The 18,736-nt window shown below is 34.2% G+C and overlaps 1 protein-coding gene across 2 annotated transcripts in view; it reads left to right on the forward strand.

The window, feature by feature from the left end:
• The window catches only part of ARHGAP15 (Rho GTPase activating protein 15), an 818,783-nt gene that overhangs the window by 721,185 nt on the left and 78,862 nt on the right, over positions 1 to 18,736 (forward strand). For both annotated transcript variants that reach the window (XM_031963678.1, XM_031963679.1), the window contains exon 13: positions 18,101 to 18,206. In XM_031963678.1, coding sequence (XP_031819538.1) covers positions 18,101 to 18,206 — 106 coding nt within the window. The remainder of the gene's footprint in view (positions 1 to 18,100; positions 18,207 to 18,736) is intronic.

Genomic DNA, 18,736 nt, shown 5'->3' on the forward strand with positions numbered 1-18,736 from the left:
TTCTCATTTTAACCCTACTGATATGTCACCCATGGCAACCTTAAACCGGTTTTAATAGAGTCTATCCTATTATTCATTTAAATTGAGGTGCAAGAGCACTTAGACCAGGGAAATTTGCATTCAGCAAATGGGGATTTGATGAGCAAAAATGATAAGATATATGTTGTATAACATGGCCTATTTTGCTAGCAAATAAACAGCTCTTGAAATTGATAAACTTCAGAATATTTTATCCTCAAATGTTTATACATAAATGATTAAAATGCATTAGCAATTCTGCTTTTGAAAAAAACATATTGGGAAAACAACACAGTTGTGTTGCTTAAATTTGTAATTAACAAATTTATTACTAATTCTGTTCAGTTCTTTAATATGCTGCATTCCCGAAGAAGAACATTAATACACAATGGCAGAAAGAAGCTAATTTTAAGACTTTGGAGAAATGAATGTCTTTTAATGCTGTGTGTTTCTCTTATCTACATGCCACATTATTGTAATAAGTACATTCAGGAATAATTTCTTTTCAAATATTTTTACAAATCTTGCTCTTATTTGCATGCAAGTAAGTTGTCAGCTTAAATCTTTGAAATGCAAAATATATCTCATTTCTATATTTCATCAAGGAGCCTTTCATGTTTAATAAATTACAACTTAGATCCTCCAAGACTTTGTTTTTCATTAACTAAAAGCAAAAGGATACATTTAAAATCTTAATCACAACCTGCAAGGGTATTTGCATGTTGCTGATATTTGTCTTGATGGGACTTTTAATATTTGCAAACTAATCAGGATAGCAAGGTTATACCAATAATTTCTGAAGACAAAAAAAGTTTCTACGTTATATTCTTTATTAAAATAGGCCAAGCAACTTTCAAAAACTTGAAATGCCCTAACCCCAGTGTTCTGTTACATTCTGTATGTAATTTTCTTCTAAAGAACACTTGTTAGAAAAAAGGCCAACATTTCATAGATACTATTCAAAATGCACAGAAGAATAATATATATGGATTCAATCTGAACTCTTTTATTGGGGTTTGAACAGTATGTACTGGACAGAGTCATTAACAATGCAGAACGAGGTAAATCATTCTCTCCAATAGCAACTCAGTGATATAGATGTGTATCCAATAGGAAATGAGGAGAAGCTGTCATCCATTTGATAAGAGTTGTTGGGTTGTTGTTTTTTCTTTTCCCCAGAATATCCTGGACCTTCTTAGAAGAGATCTACTGTTTGTCCTTATAGTAGGATAGGTCATCTCATTTTAGCAGAGACAGAAATTCGGACAGTTGGCACCATAGCCTAATCCGGTTGGTCCCTTGGGACATAGAAACACAGTGTTACAGAAGAGGCAAACTTTAGCTGAACTTGCTGCTCTGGGACCCTGAATTAATCTTTTCTTTCAGAATGAAAGATCAAAAAGCCCCAAACATTTCAAAAATATGCAACTAATGTTGTGCAGTTAAACTGATGTAGCATGCCTGTTGTTTTGCAAGCTAACAGGTTAAATATGGCTTTGCTTTAAGATTCCCATCAAATTTCGTTTTTATAGAGAAATCTCTGAAAGCAGAAGGGGTTGAGGGAGGGTGAGGTAAAAAGAAATAAATCATTGTAGTCTCAGGAACAGTAATCCTTGTTGAGGATTTTGGCTGATTGATATAAATAACATCGTCCCCGCCATCTGTCCGAAGAGGGACCTTTCCAGTTAGTGTTAAGCTGCAACGGCAGAATAATTAATGAATGGTGTCCTTTGTGCTGGTAATAAAGACAAGACAAATTATGTTATAATCCAACTGCTGCTCATTTGTCACAGCCAAATAAAATGTCAAATAAAAGTGAGGGGGGCACTGTGTTTGTTTAATGGACTGCAAGCTACCTGTTCGGATTGTTGACAGACAACTAGAGTGTAAGTTCTGAATGTTGTAGGCAGGAAAAAAGCTTCAAACACAATTCTGACTAGGGGTATAAGGGGGAAAAAAGAAAATTGAGGTGGGAGAAAGGAGTGACAGATAAACACTGAAGTAAGTTTTAATTAGAGAGCCATAATACCATCCTCTCCTCTGAGGAAGCATGGTTGAGATTACATTGTAAAAGAAATGACGGGAAAGGCTATAAGTTTCAAAACAGTTGATATTTTGCAAAGCTCTGACGATCGGGCAGCATCCTCATCTTGCTTTTTTTTTTTTTCCAAGACAGATTCATCCAGTTGCTCTGAAAACCAAATAATGAAAACATAGCTGGGATTTAGCAGGTTTCGCTGGGAATTACCTATGATAGAGGGCAGGGCTGCACTTCCTCAGAACATGCTCCTGCTGTAAAAATTCACAAACCTGGCATTCATACAGGCATCTGTCGCTTGCTCTAATGCCAGTTCATAGTATACATACAAACATCTGCTTCCATGCACAAAGGGATACAGAACGCTTGACAGGTCTGTGTTAGCAGGGTTCGCAATGCCAGTTCTTTATGCAAAAACCCTAATGCTTCCCGTCAAGCCATTAGAAGTGATACAATCAGCCCAGGCCCCATTAAGCCATCAGTGTCCACCTGTGATAAAGATGGCCATTTGTTTTCTTAAAGCCCACTTAATGTCTGCTTAACTCAATTTGTCAGGAAATGTAGAACAATTTCCTCACAGCCTGAAATTTGGTAGTGGTTCAAAGTCAAAAGGCCAGGTCTAGTCTTATTCAAATGATATAATAAACAGTCTTCAAATCAAAATCTCCCCTGAGAAGTCTATGTTGACTTTTCAAAAAATAATATTAGCTGAAAAAGAAAGAATAAAATGTGCATCCTTTGTTATTAATTTCTAAAGCCTTGTTATCTATATACCAGTGGAAAGACCATTACCAGATCATATGGGGAAAAACCTTATTACATTAAATTCAGCTAGAAGTTTGTTTTCTTAAAAGAAAAAAAAACCCACAGTTCAGTACTTTTAAAAATGCCAGTCAATTTATATTTCATTATTTCTCATCTCTTTAAGAAGGGATGGCTATAGCATTTATAATATTCCTTTTAGTCAAACACATTTGAAATCAGTTTAGGACTGATGTTCCTTATCTTTATTTACCATAATTTGTTTCCTTAAAATTTTTGGAATGCAAATTTAAAGTAATGTTGGTTAGTTTCCTACCCCCACCCCACACCTCATTTAAATCAAAGTTCCAGTGACCTTTACCAGTTTAGGGATTTGGCTTTATTATTCCCCTCTACTAGATTATAAACCACTTAGAGGCAAAGACAATGTATTTTTATACTCGTATTTCCATATATATATAATACAGCCTTTCACAAGTCTTTTTGAAATGTTTCATATAACCTCAGAATGCTATAATTGGAAGTGACCCCAGTGGTCATCTATTTTAATCTGGACTCAAACAGGAATCTCCTGTCTGTTTTTGACAAGTGTTCATTCTGCCACCATTTGGAGGCCTCAAGTAATAGAGAAGTCATTACCTTTTGAACCAACCCATTTCATTTTTACTGAATTCAATTTGCTATTAAATTAGATCCCCATCCCATCTCTCCATTCCTAGCCCATTCATTTGCACATAGGCAAACCCTTGTTTGCCCAAAAGATTTGAAAGGTTCAGGTTAACCATTTCTAAAATTAATCAAGTGGCAGCTCTCCCAAGTGTTTTGAACATGCTGAATCCAGTCCTATCTGCCTGCATACCTCTTCCATTACAGTGACCCATGTGAGTCCAAAATCAATATCCATTATTCTAATAAAAATTTAACAAAAGATCTAATTCTTGCTTGCCTACCCACCCCATTTACTAAGAAATTTTCACTTTGGATCCCAACTTAGTAAATGATGGACTCTTCTTATCCCAGAACTAAGTACTAACCTTGAAGAAAATCTTGGACAAGGTAGAGGATTGATCTGGACAACTTAATCAATAGATGCATATAAATTAAGTACTCCAAAGGAAAAGTAAATTTTAGGATCATGACTTAGCAGATTAGCTACTTCATTTCTCCATTTGCCTAAATTTATGGAACTGCAACTCCAAGAATAAGAATTTTCAAAGTACAAAAGAAAATGTAAAGGAACACTAGAGCTCTGATCTCTAATTTTTATTTTATAGCCATTTATTTTATCACTTTACAAAAGTCACAAAATCATCCTATGACACCTCTTCTCTAAATCAGAATTATGTTTGCAATTGGTTGTCAGCTGCCAGAAGGCTCAAAAGAACTACGATTTGATATACTTCAAATTGGTGGTAACCAAAAAGTAACTATGGGACATGTGGCATTTCTGCCAGCATTATGGCTCCATATAGTTTTTATTCCCACCAAGTTCTCTCTGGATGTCCATCAGTTCCACACTTTGGCAAGCACTAAGCCATAACCAGGAGGTGGAAGTGTATCCTGGGATGAGTTAGAGCCTCCAAAGATTGACAGATCTAGATTTAATATCTCCATTCCCCAATCCCTCATATAAGATTAATAATAACATAAAAACCAGGTAGGAAGTTGGTGAAAAATTCTAACTGGGAAAATGGTATTTCTTTCTCTGTGAAAAAGTCTCTTTTGAAATAAAATAATCAGAATCAGGTCTGTCTTTTGGTGATTAGAGGGCACGAGACTGAAGTTGGAGTCCTAACGTACTCTTCCTGTGGGTAGCATCTGACTACCATTTATTGCTCTATGTCTATATATCCACTGAGAAATACTAAAAACATTAACTACTACCACCTGGGGAAGGGTTTTATTATAGGTTTGGTGAGTGTTTTTTGGCGGGGAGGGGAATATATATGTACGGGATTTTTTTAGACATGTCATTTTCAAATCCATTGGAGTTTACAAAAAGATATCTTAGAAAATGTAAATTTTTCATTCTCATTTTGTAACATTCATAGATTTGAAAGCAAATTTTCCATCTTGGTTTCTTTGTAATTCCCCCAAAAAAATCTTAAACCAAAAAAAAAAAAAAAAAAAAAAAAAAAAAAAAGAATCTCTAACTTGTTTCTTTATAAGGAAGTGTTAGCTTAACATTGTAGAACAAAGTCTCTATTGGCTTGAACTGCTGTTAAGGAGGTGTGTGAATGGCCTCAAGTTGTGCATTTACGGAGAAAATATCATCCAGATGCTCATCTGCTCCTTTGAACAAAAAACTAAAAGGAAGGCCAAAATTAAATATAAATCTTTAACAAAAGAATTCAGCATTTTCTTACATTTTGAGTGGATGCTAATTGAGACACACAGTCACCTCTCCTGGGATTGTAGTTTAACTATTAGTTATCAGAGTTCACAGAGTAATTAACACTTTGAACTGATTACCAAATGGCAATTCTTGCTAGCAACGTCTAGGTGACATGTAAAGTGGACCCACTGAAGAGCACATCTCAGTCCCCTGCCATCACTCTACCCTGTACACCTACACACAAAAAACCCACCCCAAAACCAGGCACACTGGTTGTAATGAACGAGGTAAATTTTGTTTTTCAGTAAGGTATTTGCTATTACATATTGCATGTAATGTATGGCTCTGTTAAGGGGAAAAAATTGGAGTCCAAGTGGCTGGAAAGTTAGGTCTGCTCTGTAGCACTGTGAGATTGTTGACATCTGCCGAGGTTGGAGAGCTCAGTAAGCAGGAAATGGGGTGTCACTCTGAGTGGTAGTTTACCATTATCCTGGCATCCTAATGAAGTGTCTGCAGTGCACAGAGCTTCTGGATGGCATCTTAACGCACGGCTAAGCAAAAGCACTTCTCTCCTTGTCACTGTCATCCATCTGCCTGCACCCCACTGTAGCCAATGGGATGGAACCATGCTACAATGGGCTATAAGCCATTTAGAGTTGCACGTTGCATAATCAGTCCCATCAAATATGTAAAAAATGACTATTATTGGTTATTTTCTTCAAACTCTGGCACCTGGAGTTTGATACATTAAAGTTTAACTTTCCTAAGTGCTATTTTTTTTTCTATTAATTCCAATTTCCCCCTCTGTCTTAATGGGAGCTAGTTGCATGCTCATTGTCTTAAGTCTTTCTAATGGATTATAAGTCATATGAATATTTATTAAAAACTCCACTGTACATCACACTTGGAAAATTCATCAATTTGTAATATAATGTAATGGTCATTTTCTTTTGCAATATCTGTTTTTGAGGAAAGGATCAACAATAAATCAACTCAAATCACAAATTGGTTGTTTTCTTCTTAGAGCACATTATTTAGTTTTCAGTGATAGTTTGAAGGCTTTGTATGGATTTTTTTAAGCCATAGTGTATTTCACAAAATACATTTGCATTTAAGCTAGTATTGTCAATGCCAGATGATTAAACTTGGGGTTTCAATATGACCTCAAATAAAATTAAAATGAGCTTGAGATGAGGTTATCTATCTTAGGTGACATAGGTGAAGAGAATGTATTTAATCCTGCCCTCAACTTCCGGATATGAGACATGTGATGTCTTCAGACAAATTCTCCCAGCAGCTTAGATTCAGAGACAAGAATTTAGGTGATAAGATAGGTAGGGGTATAGAAGGGAGATCTCTACAATGGATAGGAATAACAGGGATTGGCTCAATTAGGAGGTGGTTAGGGGGTGTCTTTAGATAAACAAGAGGGCATAACATAATTTGGTTGCATCAGGAATTTTTCGCAGGCATTAAAACTATGGTAAACATAACAGCGGGGAAGCTTGCACAGCATCACAGTGGGGAAGCTTACAAAGCGTCTGCCCGCCCTGTGCCTGGCTAGAGCCACTGCTAGAAGTCTCTGACTTTCATTAGCACTCAACAATTCACCCAGTTCCCCTGAAAAGGAGAAAAATCAAAGCAGCAAAGCCCCTCATTAATTATGGTAAATGCTCCCAGGTTACAGTGTTTTGGGGGGCAATGGCGGGGATGGTGTTGAGTTAGAACAAAAGCTTCATCTTGAAACAAAAAGGGTGAAATGGAATATTAGTGTATCTTTTTCATGAGCCATTAAGAGAGTATTTTGGAATATTCTACTACCTCATTAAATTAATATTTTAGATCACAAAATTACATGGCATGTCATCCCATTTTCAAGCAGTAGAAGCTTAGATTCTTTCATTTCACACATAAAACAAATTGGTTATCTATATGAATCCATACCACAAGTAATCATTTGGCCTTGAGTACACATGAAAATCTTAAAACATGTACTGTTTCCCTAAGGGAAATACATTCTATAATAAAGTTGGAGATGGCACTGAGGCATAAGAAACCATTGAGCAGGGCCAAAGATGGTACCATACATAAGGCTAAGGGCTCACATTCCCTGTCCTTCTGACCACCCATACAAATTTATGCTTCTTGTTGGTAAATGCTAGGATTTCTCTTCAAAAATATTTTGTCCATGAGCATTTAAAATTAATATGTGTATTCTTTTAAGAAACCAAGATAGAATGAGAGGTGATTCTTCCCCCCCCCCCAAGTTGAGGCACTGGAGGTTAGTTTCTTCATTCAGATCCCCCCAGCTGCTGTCAACATTACAGCACATCAGTTTTCCTTCATGTTCCTATGTTTTTCCAGAACTCATTTACAAAAGTCTCAGCAATATTAAACACCACCTCCAAACCTCTTTTAAGCACACAAAGAAATAGAAAAACTCATCAGAACTAGACCATTGAGGAAAAGCTCCTTCCAGATTTACTGTTCACTACACATGTTAGTATAAAATATTCCACAAAGTCCCGTTTGTGATTCATTTGAAAAATCTTGATTTGCTTAAATTGTCACATTCTTCTTACACATTTCTTTTTAAATGCAAAAATGGCAAGGAATTCTCCTCCCTCTTCATTATAAAAGTGGAGACTTTCTGGCTTGTTTATTCCTTATGGAACACTTGAGAAAGAAGAAAATATATAAATATCTCTTTCAGAAGATTAGTTGTCTCAATCTTTTAAAATAGAGGATATGTTCATCTTTTTTCCACAGTAAAAAACTTGTGCCTTTTATTGTTGTTTTCCATTGTCAAATATATATTTTTTGAATTAGCTTCATGATTACAAAGCATCATACCTTTTAAAATCTGTTATTCCTTCATAAGCTATATTAATGCATATCTTTAGGCATCAAATATGGAACTGATACATCTTTGGCATAAGATGAAACAAATTTGTCGTGAGAATCCTTTTCACCATTGTAACTTAATAAAAAGACATCTATCTGAAAGAAAGCCCTTCTTGAAAACTAACAAAAGTGAAGGTAGCCATAATTTGCTCTAAGAACACACATTTTCAGAGCAAAACCTAAGCTCAACATTTCAGGCAAAAAATAGCATAAGTGTTTCAAGTATTTCAAATCAGGCATAAGAAATTACATCTGATCTACTGGTAAATATTCTATTGACAAGGTCAAGAGCAGAGACAAGCCTGGCCACTGGGACAGAAGTGGGAACAAGCATTAGAAGAAAAAAAAAAGTAGACAGTTTATCAACTTCAGTTATAAGTGAAGGACAATTCCTTCATAAAATGTTTGTGCAGAAAAGTCACATAACTGTAAACGTAGATGAATTCATTTGTGTGTATGCCATGCATCTAGATTAGTTAAAAATGATATTAAGAATTTTAATGAAAAAATTGCTAATATTTTAAAGAAACTATAAAAAGAGAAGGGAGTAGGAGAGGAAAACGAGCTGTGGCAAAAAGCCTAGGCTCAGCAGCTTTCTGTGGGAAATGGTGAAATGTGACTATGTGATTTATAATGAGAAAAGGTATCTACAACATACAATTTTCTACCTAGCTGCAAATAATAATTCATAGTGATGTCCCTTCCAGATAAAAGACCTTTGCTATGTAGGACCCATGTGGTAAAATGATCATGATAAATGTCAGACCAGTGCAGGTAACGGCTTTACAAACCATTAAGATTAGCTGGTTCTTTTTTTCGATGATAACAGTAACCATGCTGTGACTCTATGTGGTAATAATATCTCAGTACTGATAAATGCCAGAGCCAGGCAGAGGTGTTTATCATTCTCAGTTCAGAAATGCTGACTAAAGTTACCACATGTTGCCTGTTTTTCTTCTTTTACAATAGACTCACAATTTAAAAATAGGCTGATTCATAAAATAATTTTATGCCCCAATTCTAGAAGGATTTTGCTGCTTTTGCAATTCATTAACATTCCCTTGTTCTGGGAGTCCCTGTTTAGTCATATCAAAAGATATTGGTTAGAGAAAAGTCTCTTATACAAGGCACTTGTCACCGCCTGAAAGATCTTGTTCAAAATTCCCTGGATTATAGGCAAGAATTGGTATCTTTTTGCTTCAAAAAATAATCTAAAAAATAAAAAGTGCTTTTTAGTCTTTACCACAAATGTCTCTCAAAACATTCTCCATGCCTATGGCAAGCACTTTGGGTGAACAGACATTTGTTTTCAATAGAATTCTTTAATCCTTTGCAAATCTAATCTATCTACTTCATGGTGGTCATCAATCTATAAGGAAAATTTAAATCTCCACACTTTCAATTGTGGAAACTCAGCTCTAACAAATCCTCTTTGATGATTTCAGTCCTTTGAAAACTTGGGAGAGTTTTGTCTACTTACACAGTCAGACAATTTTTTACCAAATTGACAAGTTTAGGACTAGGTCCAATTTATGAAATCAAAACAGTTGTTATTGTTCAGTCATATTTGACTGTGACCCCATTTTGGATTTATTTGGTAAAGATAATGGAATGGTTTGTCATTCCCTTCTCTAGATTATTTTATAGAAGAAACTGAGGCAAACAGGGTGAAATGACTTGCCCAGGGTCACACAGCTAGTGAGTGTCTGAGGCCAGATTTGAACTCTGGGAGATGAATACTGCTTCCACCAGAGGTGATACTCTGTCCATTATGCCACTATGTATGATAATAACTTATTAAATTGAGAAAGAGATAAAAAAGAAAATTTAGAGAAAATTCTCATAGGGCATTTATAGAGCATTTGCACTTTAGAGACATGAAATTGGGAGTCCTTTTCACTGCCAGATGGGTCAGCTGAATACCTTCAGGTGACATTCAGAGCTAACATATTTAACAGAGTGCAATAATCACCTCTAAGGTTTATCTGGGGACAATAATTTCTATTACCTCTCTGTAGTTCACATATGAGTTGGAAATTGGTTTTGAATGAATTCAACAAACTGTTTTCATGGCAAAAACTTGCCCTGAAAAAAATAATCAGAATCTTAGAGCCTGAGAATTCATACAATCATCAAAAGTACAATAAGGAGAATCCTGGATAAATTATTATAAAACACAAAGAAATTTCTCTCTGAGGGGTATGTTCTAAAGTTCCTTTTACTTATATAAGGATAAAGAATACAAAAGTAATAATGATAAATAGAGAAGTAATTCTAATCAAAGTTAATAATAAGAAAGCTTATTATTATAAGTACCTAGATACATTAATGAATGTGTGAGCTCATCAATGTAAATGTTTCCTTTAAGAGTGAAGATTGTAATCCATCTATGCCTTCTCATCCTATACAACTATTGTTCATCCCCTCAGTAGAATTCTCCATAGGGAATCTAGTCAGCATGTTAGAAGCCTTACACTTGTCTGATTGCATTGTGTGGGTAGCAATGCAATACCTAGTCTATCCATTATCCATTGTTCTCTTTACATGACTGGTACACCTCCTTATCCAGTCATGCACATCTTTGATGACATCTTTTATTCTATTTCTTAAATATAGCTGAACAGTACTAATATGTTACAATCAATTTATATTCACCACTGCCTTTGGGATAATCCGTGATTTTGATTCTTCATTTAAGATGGAATTCCATGATTCCATTTAACAACACTTGAAGAGCATTGGTATTAAAAATATACATTTGGATTTAAGGGTGAAGTTCATGGTAGCTGAAACTGGTACAGATCATTCCAGTATATATTTTTTTTCTCTTGTGAACTAATGTCTAAGATTTATGTGCTCAAAGACCAATTCAATGGGCAAACCATTCAACTGCAAATCATAGCCAGGACAATAAGAATTTTTCATCCACTTAGTCTTTCCTGTGTACATTGTTAGGTCAAGTTCTTCTAAATGGTTTTGAGTTTTATTTTAAAAGGTCTATAGCACTTTAGGTTTCAATGCTCTTAGGCTAATGTCATCAGCACATTGAAGTGTCTGGGGTTTTTTACTATATTTAGAGTATCTGGCTTCTTTTTAATTTTGTTCTGGGCCTTCTCCAAGACTGTAACAAACACTTCTGACAAACATAATCTCTTGTGTAAGATCTTGTTTGATATTAATATAGTAATGTTGAATATAGAATATATAGAGACATCTACAAGAATATCTTAATATATTAATGAAAGATTCTTGTTTTAAAGTGCCTCAAAACCCCTAAAAGTTTTGGAGACTTTTCATACTAATCATTTATACTAGCTAAATCCCTCAATTACATCATTTTGGCAGTATGATAGCTTCAAGGCAACTTTACAGGACCAATAATATTTAGATTATTAACATTTAAAATTTTGTATCTCAAAAAATTTGTATCTATATATTTCATTAAATGTCTGTGGCATCAAAACTCTCTTTGTTGCCTTTATACTGCTTCAAATCCAGATTAGGTAAAAGTAAAGTTGGAGGTTTCCCACTCTGCAAATCCTTGATTCCAGTCCCTCCCCCATTAAGATTAGTGTCCCTTCCAAAAAACATTGTATTTAAAGTTTATGTCCAAAGACCAGAGATGGGTGTCATTTATTTTTCTCCATGTTTTTAGCCAATTTGTGTTTCAATGAGGAATAGATTAGTTTTTCTGACTCTGATAATAGGCAGTAAGCCAATGGATATACATTTAAGATTCCTTTTATTTAGTTAAGAAATATTGATTTTTTTAAAGCCAGTATCTTGGCTGATGAGGACTTTGCAATAAAAAGGATCTAGACAAGGAGGGAGGGAGAACTAGCATGAAAAGGATATAAAAATTTTTCATTAGAAATGTAGGCCTACAAGTAAAAGGAAGTCAGCTCAAATCTGAACTCTTCTTTTCCTGGTCAAATCTCTTCATCTCTCTGTCCCTCAGTTTTTTCATCTAGGAAATGAGTGGGTTAGACCTTTCCAACTCTAAATCTATGATCCTCAATAGTACAGGAAATGACTCTCAACTATGACCCAAGTTCATTTAAGTTTTGAAGACATTCTTTGTCTCTTTGTGTCCTGTAAATAATATTCCTTTATTCATGGTCAAGCTTAACATTGCTTATAATCAGGCTTTCATCACACTATGATCTGCACATAGAATGTGTCTTCCCTTTAATTCAGCATAAAGCGTGGCCTTTCAGTTTTGCAGAAAAAAAAAATCTGTTGAAAAATTGCAAAGTGGCGACTTATGGGTTAGCATAAAGCCCATGATTTTTCTTTGTTTATAATAACATGACATTTCTATTTACGATGTACCTACTTTTGAATTTTAACAAAACACTCCATTGATAATTAATGACTTTCTATATATTTACAAAACCATCACATACTGTAGGCTGCTGCTGCTTTCAGGGAATGGCACTAGGGAGGGAAATTTATAGCTTAATGTTATTTTGAAGACAGCCTGAAACTGCAAGCAAACAGGTGTCAGTAGGGCAGAATAGGAAGCTCAAAAAACAGTCTGTATAATACTCCCAGCTTGAAAAAATGTAAAAGTCTGTGTGTTTATATACATATGTAGACAAGTTATGAATTTGTTCCAGATTATCTCTTGTGGAGTTTTTTTTAAGCAACCATTTCTATAACCTATGAAGATGAGCTATCGCCATCCACCACAATTTTAATTGAGTAGCAAAACCCCAGAGAGTTCTTCCATAATTGGAAGACATGCTGGAAGTATTAAAGTGTACCCATGTTGTGGATTTAAGCACCCATTTTCACTCCCTCAAAATGAGAGACCATTTCATAACTGAATCCATAAATGACCAACAAAAATCTCTGCTTCCTTAACTTTGGGTGTTATGTGTTCTAAGGGAAAATAAAACTTCACAGGGTAGAGAGAACTGTTCTTTTCAAATATAGACTTGTTATACATGTGACTTTGTTTTATTCACATAATACATGAATTGCACAAAATGATTTTGAGGCAGAATTTTATATATCAACTCCAATCTTAAAAGGACATAGTTTTCTATTAAAAACATTAGCTATAGAGAATGAATTAAACTATCCAAACACTGATTTCTATGAGTTAGTCTTTTCTTATTTTCTGTGAGGATAGATATTAAAGCAGAAGTCATCAAGAACAATGATTTGTTGCGATTATAAATAAGCTAATAATAAAGTTTTAGAGGGTAGGGCCCAAAGAGAGCTCATGGGTCATCAGACCCAAGGTCCTTTATTGTTCAGGACATCATTTCCCTTCATCATATTTAGTGAAACTTTATCTTATTTCTTCTCAAATAGGAACCCAGTTATAAATGTCCTTGTTTTAGTAGTGACATTTCATGCAGATAAATGCAAATGTAACCATCATAAACTGTATTTCTAAAATTATGTCTTGGAAAGCATGAATCAAAGGAAAGTTCTTAAGGCTAGTGTAACATCCAAAAGCTAGTCACATTCCTGACTTATATTATCTTATTACTTATCATGTCATTCAACAGAAGTTGTTTCTGTTGTTGTAACATTGTACTCAGGATTGAGAGAATGTTCTTTTACAGAATTGTAATTTTTGAAACAAAGCTTATGGGTAAAATGAAGGTGCTAGCCAACATAAGGTCCTACAGAATGAGGTTGTTCCATAGAGAGAGTAGGCCGTGTGTAGAAGAAAAAAAAAAAAAAAAAAAAAAACAATGAAATTGTTCTCTGGATACTGGGAACTGAGACGAAAGGAATAATAATGAATCCTAAGGGACTGAGGGTGGGACCACAGATGGATTACAGACAAAAGAATCATGGAATCTGTTGTTAATTGAAAGAAAAGAGACACTTGGGTGAGAGTCTCTGAGTATACAATCTACCTCCAATGTCCCCAGTATTCCATTGAACACTAGCTTTATTTCTTCCCAGTCATAAAATAAGCAAATCAGTAGTTTCTGTCTTCTCAAACTCCCCAAATTTTGCAGTGCTGAGAAACCATATACTGAAGGAAAGATATAGAAAACAGCAGCAGCTGTCTTTCAGATTCAATTTAGAACAGTTAGTATAGCTTTCATAAGCTGTATAGAGATCTTAAATCATTAACCAATCAGGATCTTAAATGCTAATTCCAAATTCTAATATGACACATCCATAAAGTTGATATTTAAAGATTTCATTTCATTTTTGATTGAACTTGGTTTTCTTTTTTTTTCTTTTTTTTTTTTTTTTTTGAGAGGCAATTGGAATTAAGTGACTTGCCCATGGTCACAGAGCTAGTAATTAAGCAAGGCTAGATATGAACTCGGGTCCTCCTGACTACAGGAGTGGTGCTTTTTTTTTTTTTTTTTTTTTGAGTTTTTCAGCACATACCTCAAAATGTGCAATTTCCAGATTTTCCCAGTTACAAAAAAAAAGCAAGTGTGGTATTGATCTGAAGAGGACATTGCTATGTGCCATAAGATTTGGGGATGGTTTTTTTGGTATTATTTTTTAGAAAAATAAATCATACTTAACATTTCCCTCCTAATTCCGCCACTTGTGTTTTCCTGCACAGCTCAAGTGCTTAAAAACAAATTAGCTGTGAGACATTAGGTAAGATCACTTACTTGTGCCTCAGTTTCTTTATCTTTAAAATGATAACATCAGATTAAATGATTTCTAAATTAATTTTTAACTCTAAAATTCTATATTTCTAGTAGACTCCATTTCTTCTCCTCTTATTTCACTCCTTGTGACATATCTTCCAACTTTATCATTCATTGAGAACTTCTTTCTCCAAAAATAACATTGGTTTCTAATAGCAAAATCAAATTAATTTATCACCCATTGTTTTTGGTCTCTTGCAGAATTTAATCTGTTAATCACTTTCTCCTAGACAGTGACTCTTTTTTTTCTTTATTTTCCTAAAATTATTCTTCTTTGATGCTGATCTGACCTATTTGATCTCTCCTTTTTTAATATCTTTTATTGGATTATTATCCAATTCCTGCCCTTCAAATAGCATATATACACTGAACCCCTCTCCTGGGAAGTCTTCTCTTATCTCGCTACAATCTTTCTTGGTAATCTTATCAACTCCTATGAGCTTAAAGATTTCTATGTATATTGGTCATATTAAATACTCTCCAGAAGTTTATATTGCCTCATTAAGTTCTATTCAGCATTTCTCCTTATATGCCCCATAAGCCATTCAAACTTAACATTTTCAAAACAGGTTTCAAACAAAATCATTTTTTGAACCAAAAAAGCCTACTTCCAAACTTATTTCCATCGAAGGAACTACTTTTCTTCTAGTCCTCTAAACTTGACACATGAAGTTGTCCTTTTTACCTCATCCCATCACTTGCAAAATCTTATTGATTTTACTTCTTCCACATTTCTTTCATATATCCCCTTTTCTCTATTTTCACGGCCACCACACTTGTTTAGACAGTTATCTCTTACTAAGATTATTTTAATAGTGTCCTAATTGGTCTCCTGGTAGCAAGGTGGCACAGTGTATAAAGCACCAGATCTGGAGTAAGGAAAACCTGAGTTCCAATCTGCCCTCAGGCACTTACTAGCTATGTGACTTTAGATAAGTCATTTAACCCTGCTTATCTCACATTCCTCATGTGTAAAATGGACTGGAGAAGAAAAATGACAAACTACCCCCATATCTTTGCCAAGAAAACCTCATATGGGGTCATGAAGAGTCAGACCAGACTAAAAATTGGTCTTCTTGCCTTCAGCGTTTTCCTTCTCCAATTTTTCCTAGAACAAAAATTGACCCATAGAACTCCCCCACTCAAAAAGTTCTGGTGCTCCTTTCTTGCCTATATATAAAATATTAAGGCCTTTAGTAAGCACTTTACAATTTAGACCTAGTCTAATATTCCAGACAAATTCCAAATAACTCTTCTTCACTGAAATTGGCATGCTAGTTCTTCCTCACACAAACATGGCAGTCTGCTGTTTGACTTTGTACCTTTCATAGTATGTACCCATGCCTGGACTGTTCAGCTTTTGGATGGCTGGAGTCTAGTAGAATGCCTGACATATAATAGCCATTTTCTATTTGATGTTCATTAAGTTTAATTAGAAGGCACACCCTTCCTGATCCCTTGGAATGCATAGTTTCCATCAAACCTTAGGTCAAACCAAGTAAGCTAATTGCTTACATGAGGCCCATTCAGATCTCCCAACTGCTATTGCCCCTCAAAAATTATTAATTTGTATTTTCTCAAATGAAATAAAATAACAATTAGCATTTTTAGCACTTTAAGCTTTACAAAGTGCTTCACAAACTTTATCTCATTTTATTCTCACAAAATCCTGAAAAGTAGATACCATTATTAGTCTGAGAAACTGAAGCAGACAGAGGCTAAATGGTTGTGTCAAAGATCACACAGTAATTGTCTGAGGCAAGATACGAACTTGGACCTTTCTAAGCCCAAGACCAGCATTCTCTCTACTAGGCTATTATTCTTTTTGTTGTTTATATATTTTGTATTTATTAATATGATGTTAATTGAAGCATAGAGTCCCAGGCCTGGAGTCTGGAAAACTCATCTTCATGAGTTCAAATTTGACATTAAACACTTACTAGCTATGTGACCCTAGTTTAGTCACTTAACTCTGCTTCCTCATCTGTAAAATGGGCTAATAAAGGAAATTATAAACTTTTCCAGTATTTTTGCTGAGAAAACCCCAAAATGGGGTCACAAAAATTACTGAAAATGACTGAATGACAACAACAATATGATGTTTTCCTAAACAGAATGTCAATTACTTGAAGGCAAAAAATATTTAAATTTGGTCTTCAAACCCCAGCACTCAGCCTAGTCCCTGGCATATAAGCTTTTGACTGATTGACTATATCATATCTAATTTTGTTGTCATGTCTGCCATTCAGTTTTTCAAGTATGGGTAAAATAAAAAATTAATCACTCAGAGGAAATTCAAATATAATTTCTCCAAAATATACTTCCAGCTAGACAGCATAGTAGAGTAAGGAAACAGTGGATTTGGAAGATCTAAGGTTCAAATGTCAGCTATTACTTGCTAATTAATTGTGTGACTGTGGGTGAGTCTCATAAGTTAGCTGTGTATTTGTTTTCTTACTTGTAAAACAGATTAGATCAACAATTCTAAATAGTATAATTCTAAGCACATTTCTTATGAAGTTACTTCTTTTTTAGGAATTGAATTTATAGGGTTTAAACATAGCTTTACCACTAATAAATAAATCAATCAAAAAGTATTTACTTATCACATACATGTTGCCTAGGATCATGTTTGCATGGTAGGAGAATTAATATTAACTAGCTAATATTAACAAAAGACTACGAATTAGCCTCCTATGTGCTTTCTTACATATTTTTATTATAAACAAAGATTACTCTCTTTGGAGTCAATAAGAATTCCATGCTCAAAAGAATGAGCTAAAGTATGGAAGGAAGAGGGTTCAAATAAAAAATATAAAAATTCAATAAATCATAATGAAGAATTATCTTAAATACAAAAGTAAAATTAATTCATTAAAATTAAATATAATATTATTTTTGAAAAGTATTCTACTTTTCCAAGATTTTTTTACTAAATTTCCTTTATTTTAAAAATATTTAATTTTGAACTTTTTTTTTTCCCAGCAGAATTTTATAACTTTAGAGAAAAAAGGAAACATAAAAATACCAGGGAGAAAAATAAATTGATTTACAAATTCTTTGAGTGGTTTAATGTCACTTAAAGCCACATAAATCATAGAATATTTGTAGTTATATCTAATTGTGTATTTGTAAAAATGAGCATAAATTTAAGAAAAACAAGTTAACTCCCTGTTTGCTCCACAACTTACAAGATATGACTTAGAACATGCAGTGATATTTTCAAGTTATTGTAGTTCCCTTCCCAATCTGATTAAAGAGAAATTCTGGGAAAGCTTTGATAGTCCTATCCACGTACTGTCTTTAACAAGGCTTCTATATGCTAACATTCTGGTTAAACCTATGGCAAGAAAAATTTTTTATCTAGCTTTCTTTTCTGCTTCTTTTTTTCTCTACCAGAAAAACAGGATAACAACACAAGAATTGAAGCCGTAAAGGCTCTGGTACAAAAGCTTCCTCCACCAAATCGTGACACAATGAAAATCCTGTTTGGACATTTAACTAAGTAAGTAAGTTGCAAGTTCTTGTGGGGAAGTAGGAGGGAAATGTTTTAAAATTCTTTCAAGTGGCTAAATTTTCTGAGACAAGAAGCTTCTTAATCATCTAACCCAAAATTTTCCAGTGTAACATGTTTGAGTCCTTTTACAGACAGGCTTTGTTGAAGTACCTAATGAAATGATTCTTTGACTAGATCTAATATACAACATTTGATTGATTAATAACTACTGGTACCATTACCAGTTACAAATATCCCACTTTACTTATTTGTGTTTAATTACCTGTATTAATGTGTGTTAATAACTTTAGGAGAATTAGTGTTCTTTCTTTTTCTTCCACAAGGATGTGTGAAGCACAGTAACCATAGTGTTTAAGCTTATAATCTTTTATTGGTTTAGTAACTTTAAAATCTCTCTCTAATTCTAAAATGTCAATACTTTATTCTTGTTTTCCTATGTCTCCTAGATTTTCTTTGGTCTATCCTTTCTTATTCCCCGTTGATTTCTACCTATTGCTATATAGATAAAGATTAAGTAG

This window comes from Sarcophilus harrisii, chromosome 3 (assembly GCF_902635505.1).
Source record: "Sarcophilus harrisii chromosome 3, mSarHar1.11, whole genome shotgun sequence".
In the NCBI taxonomy this organism is placed as follows: domain Eukaryota; kingdom Metazoa; phylum Chordata; class Mammalia; order Dasyuromorphia; family Dasyuridae; genus Sarcophilus; species Sarcophilus harrisii.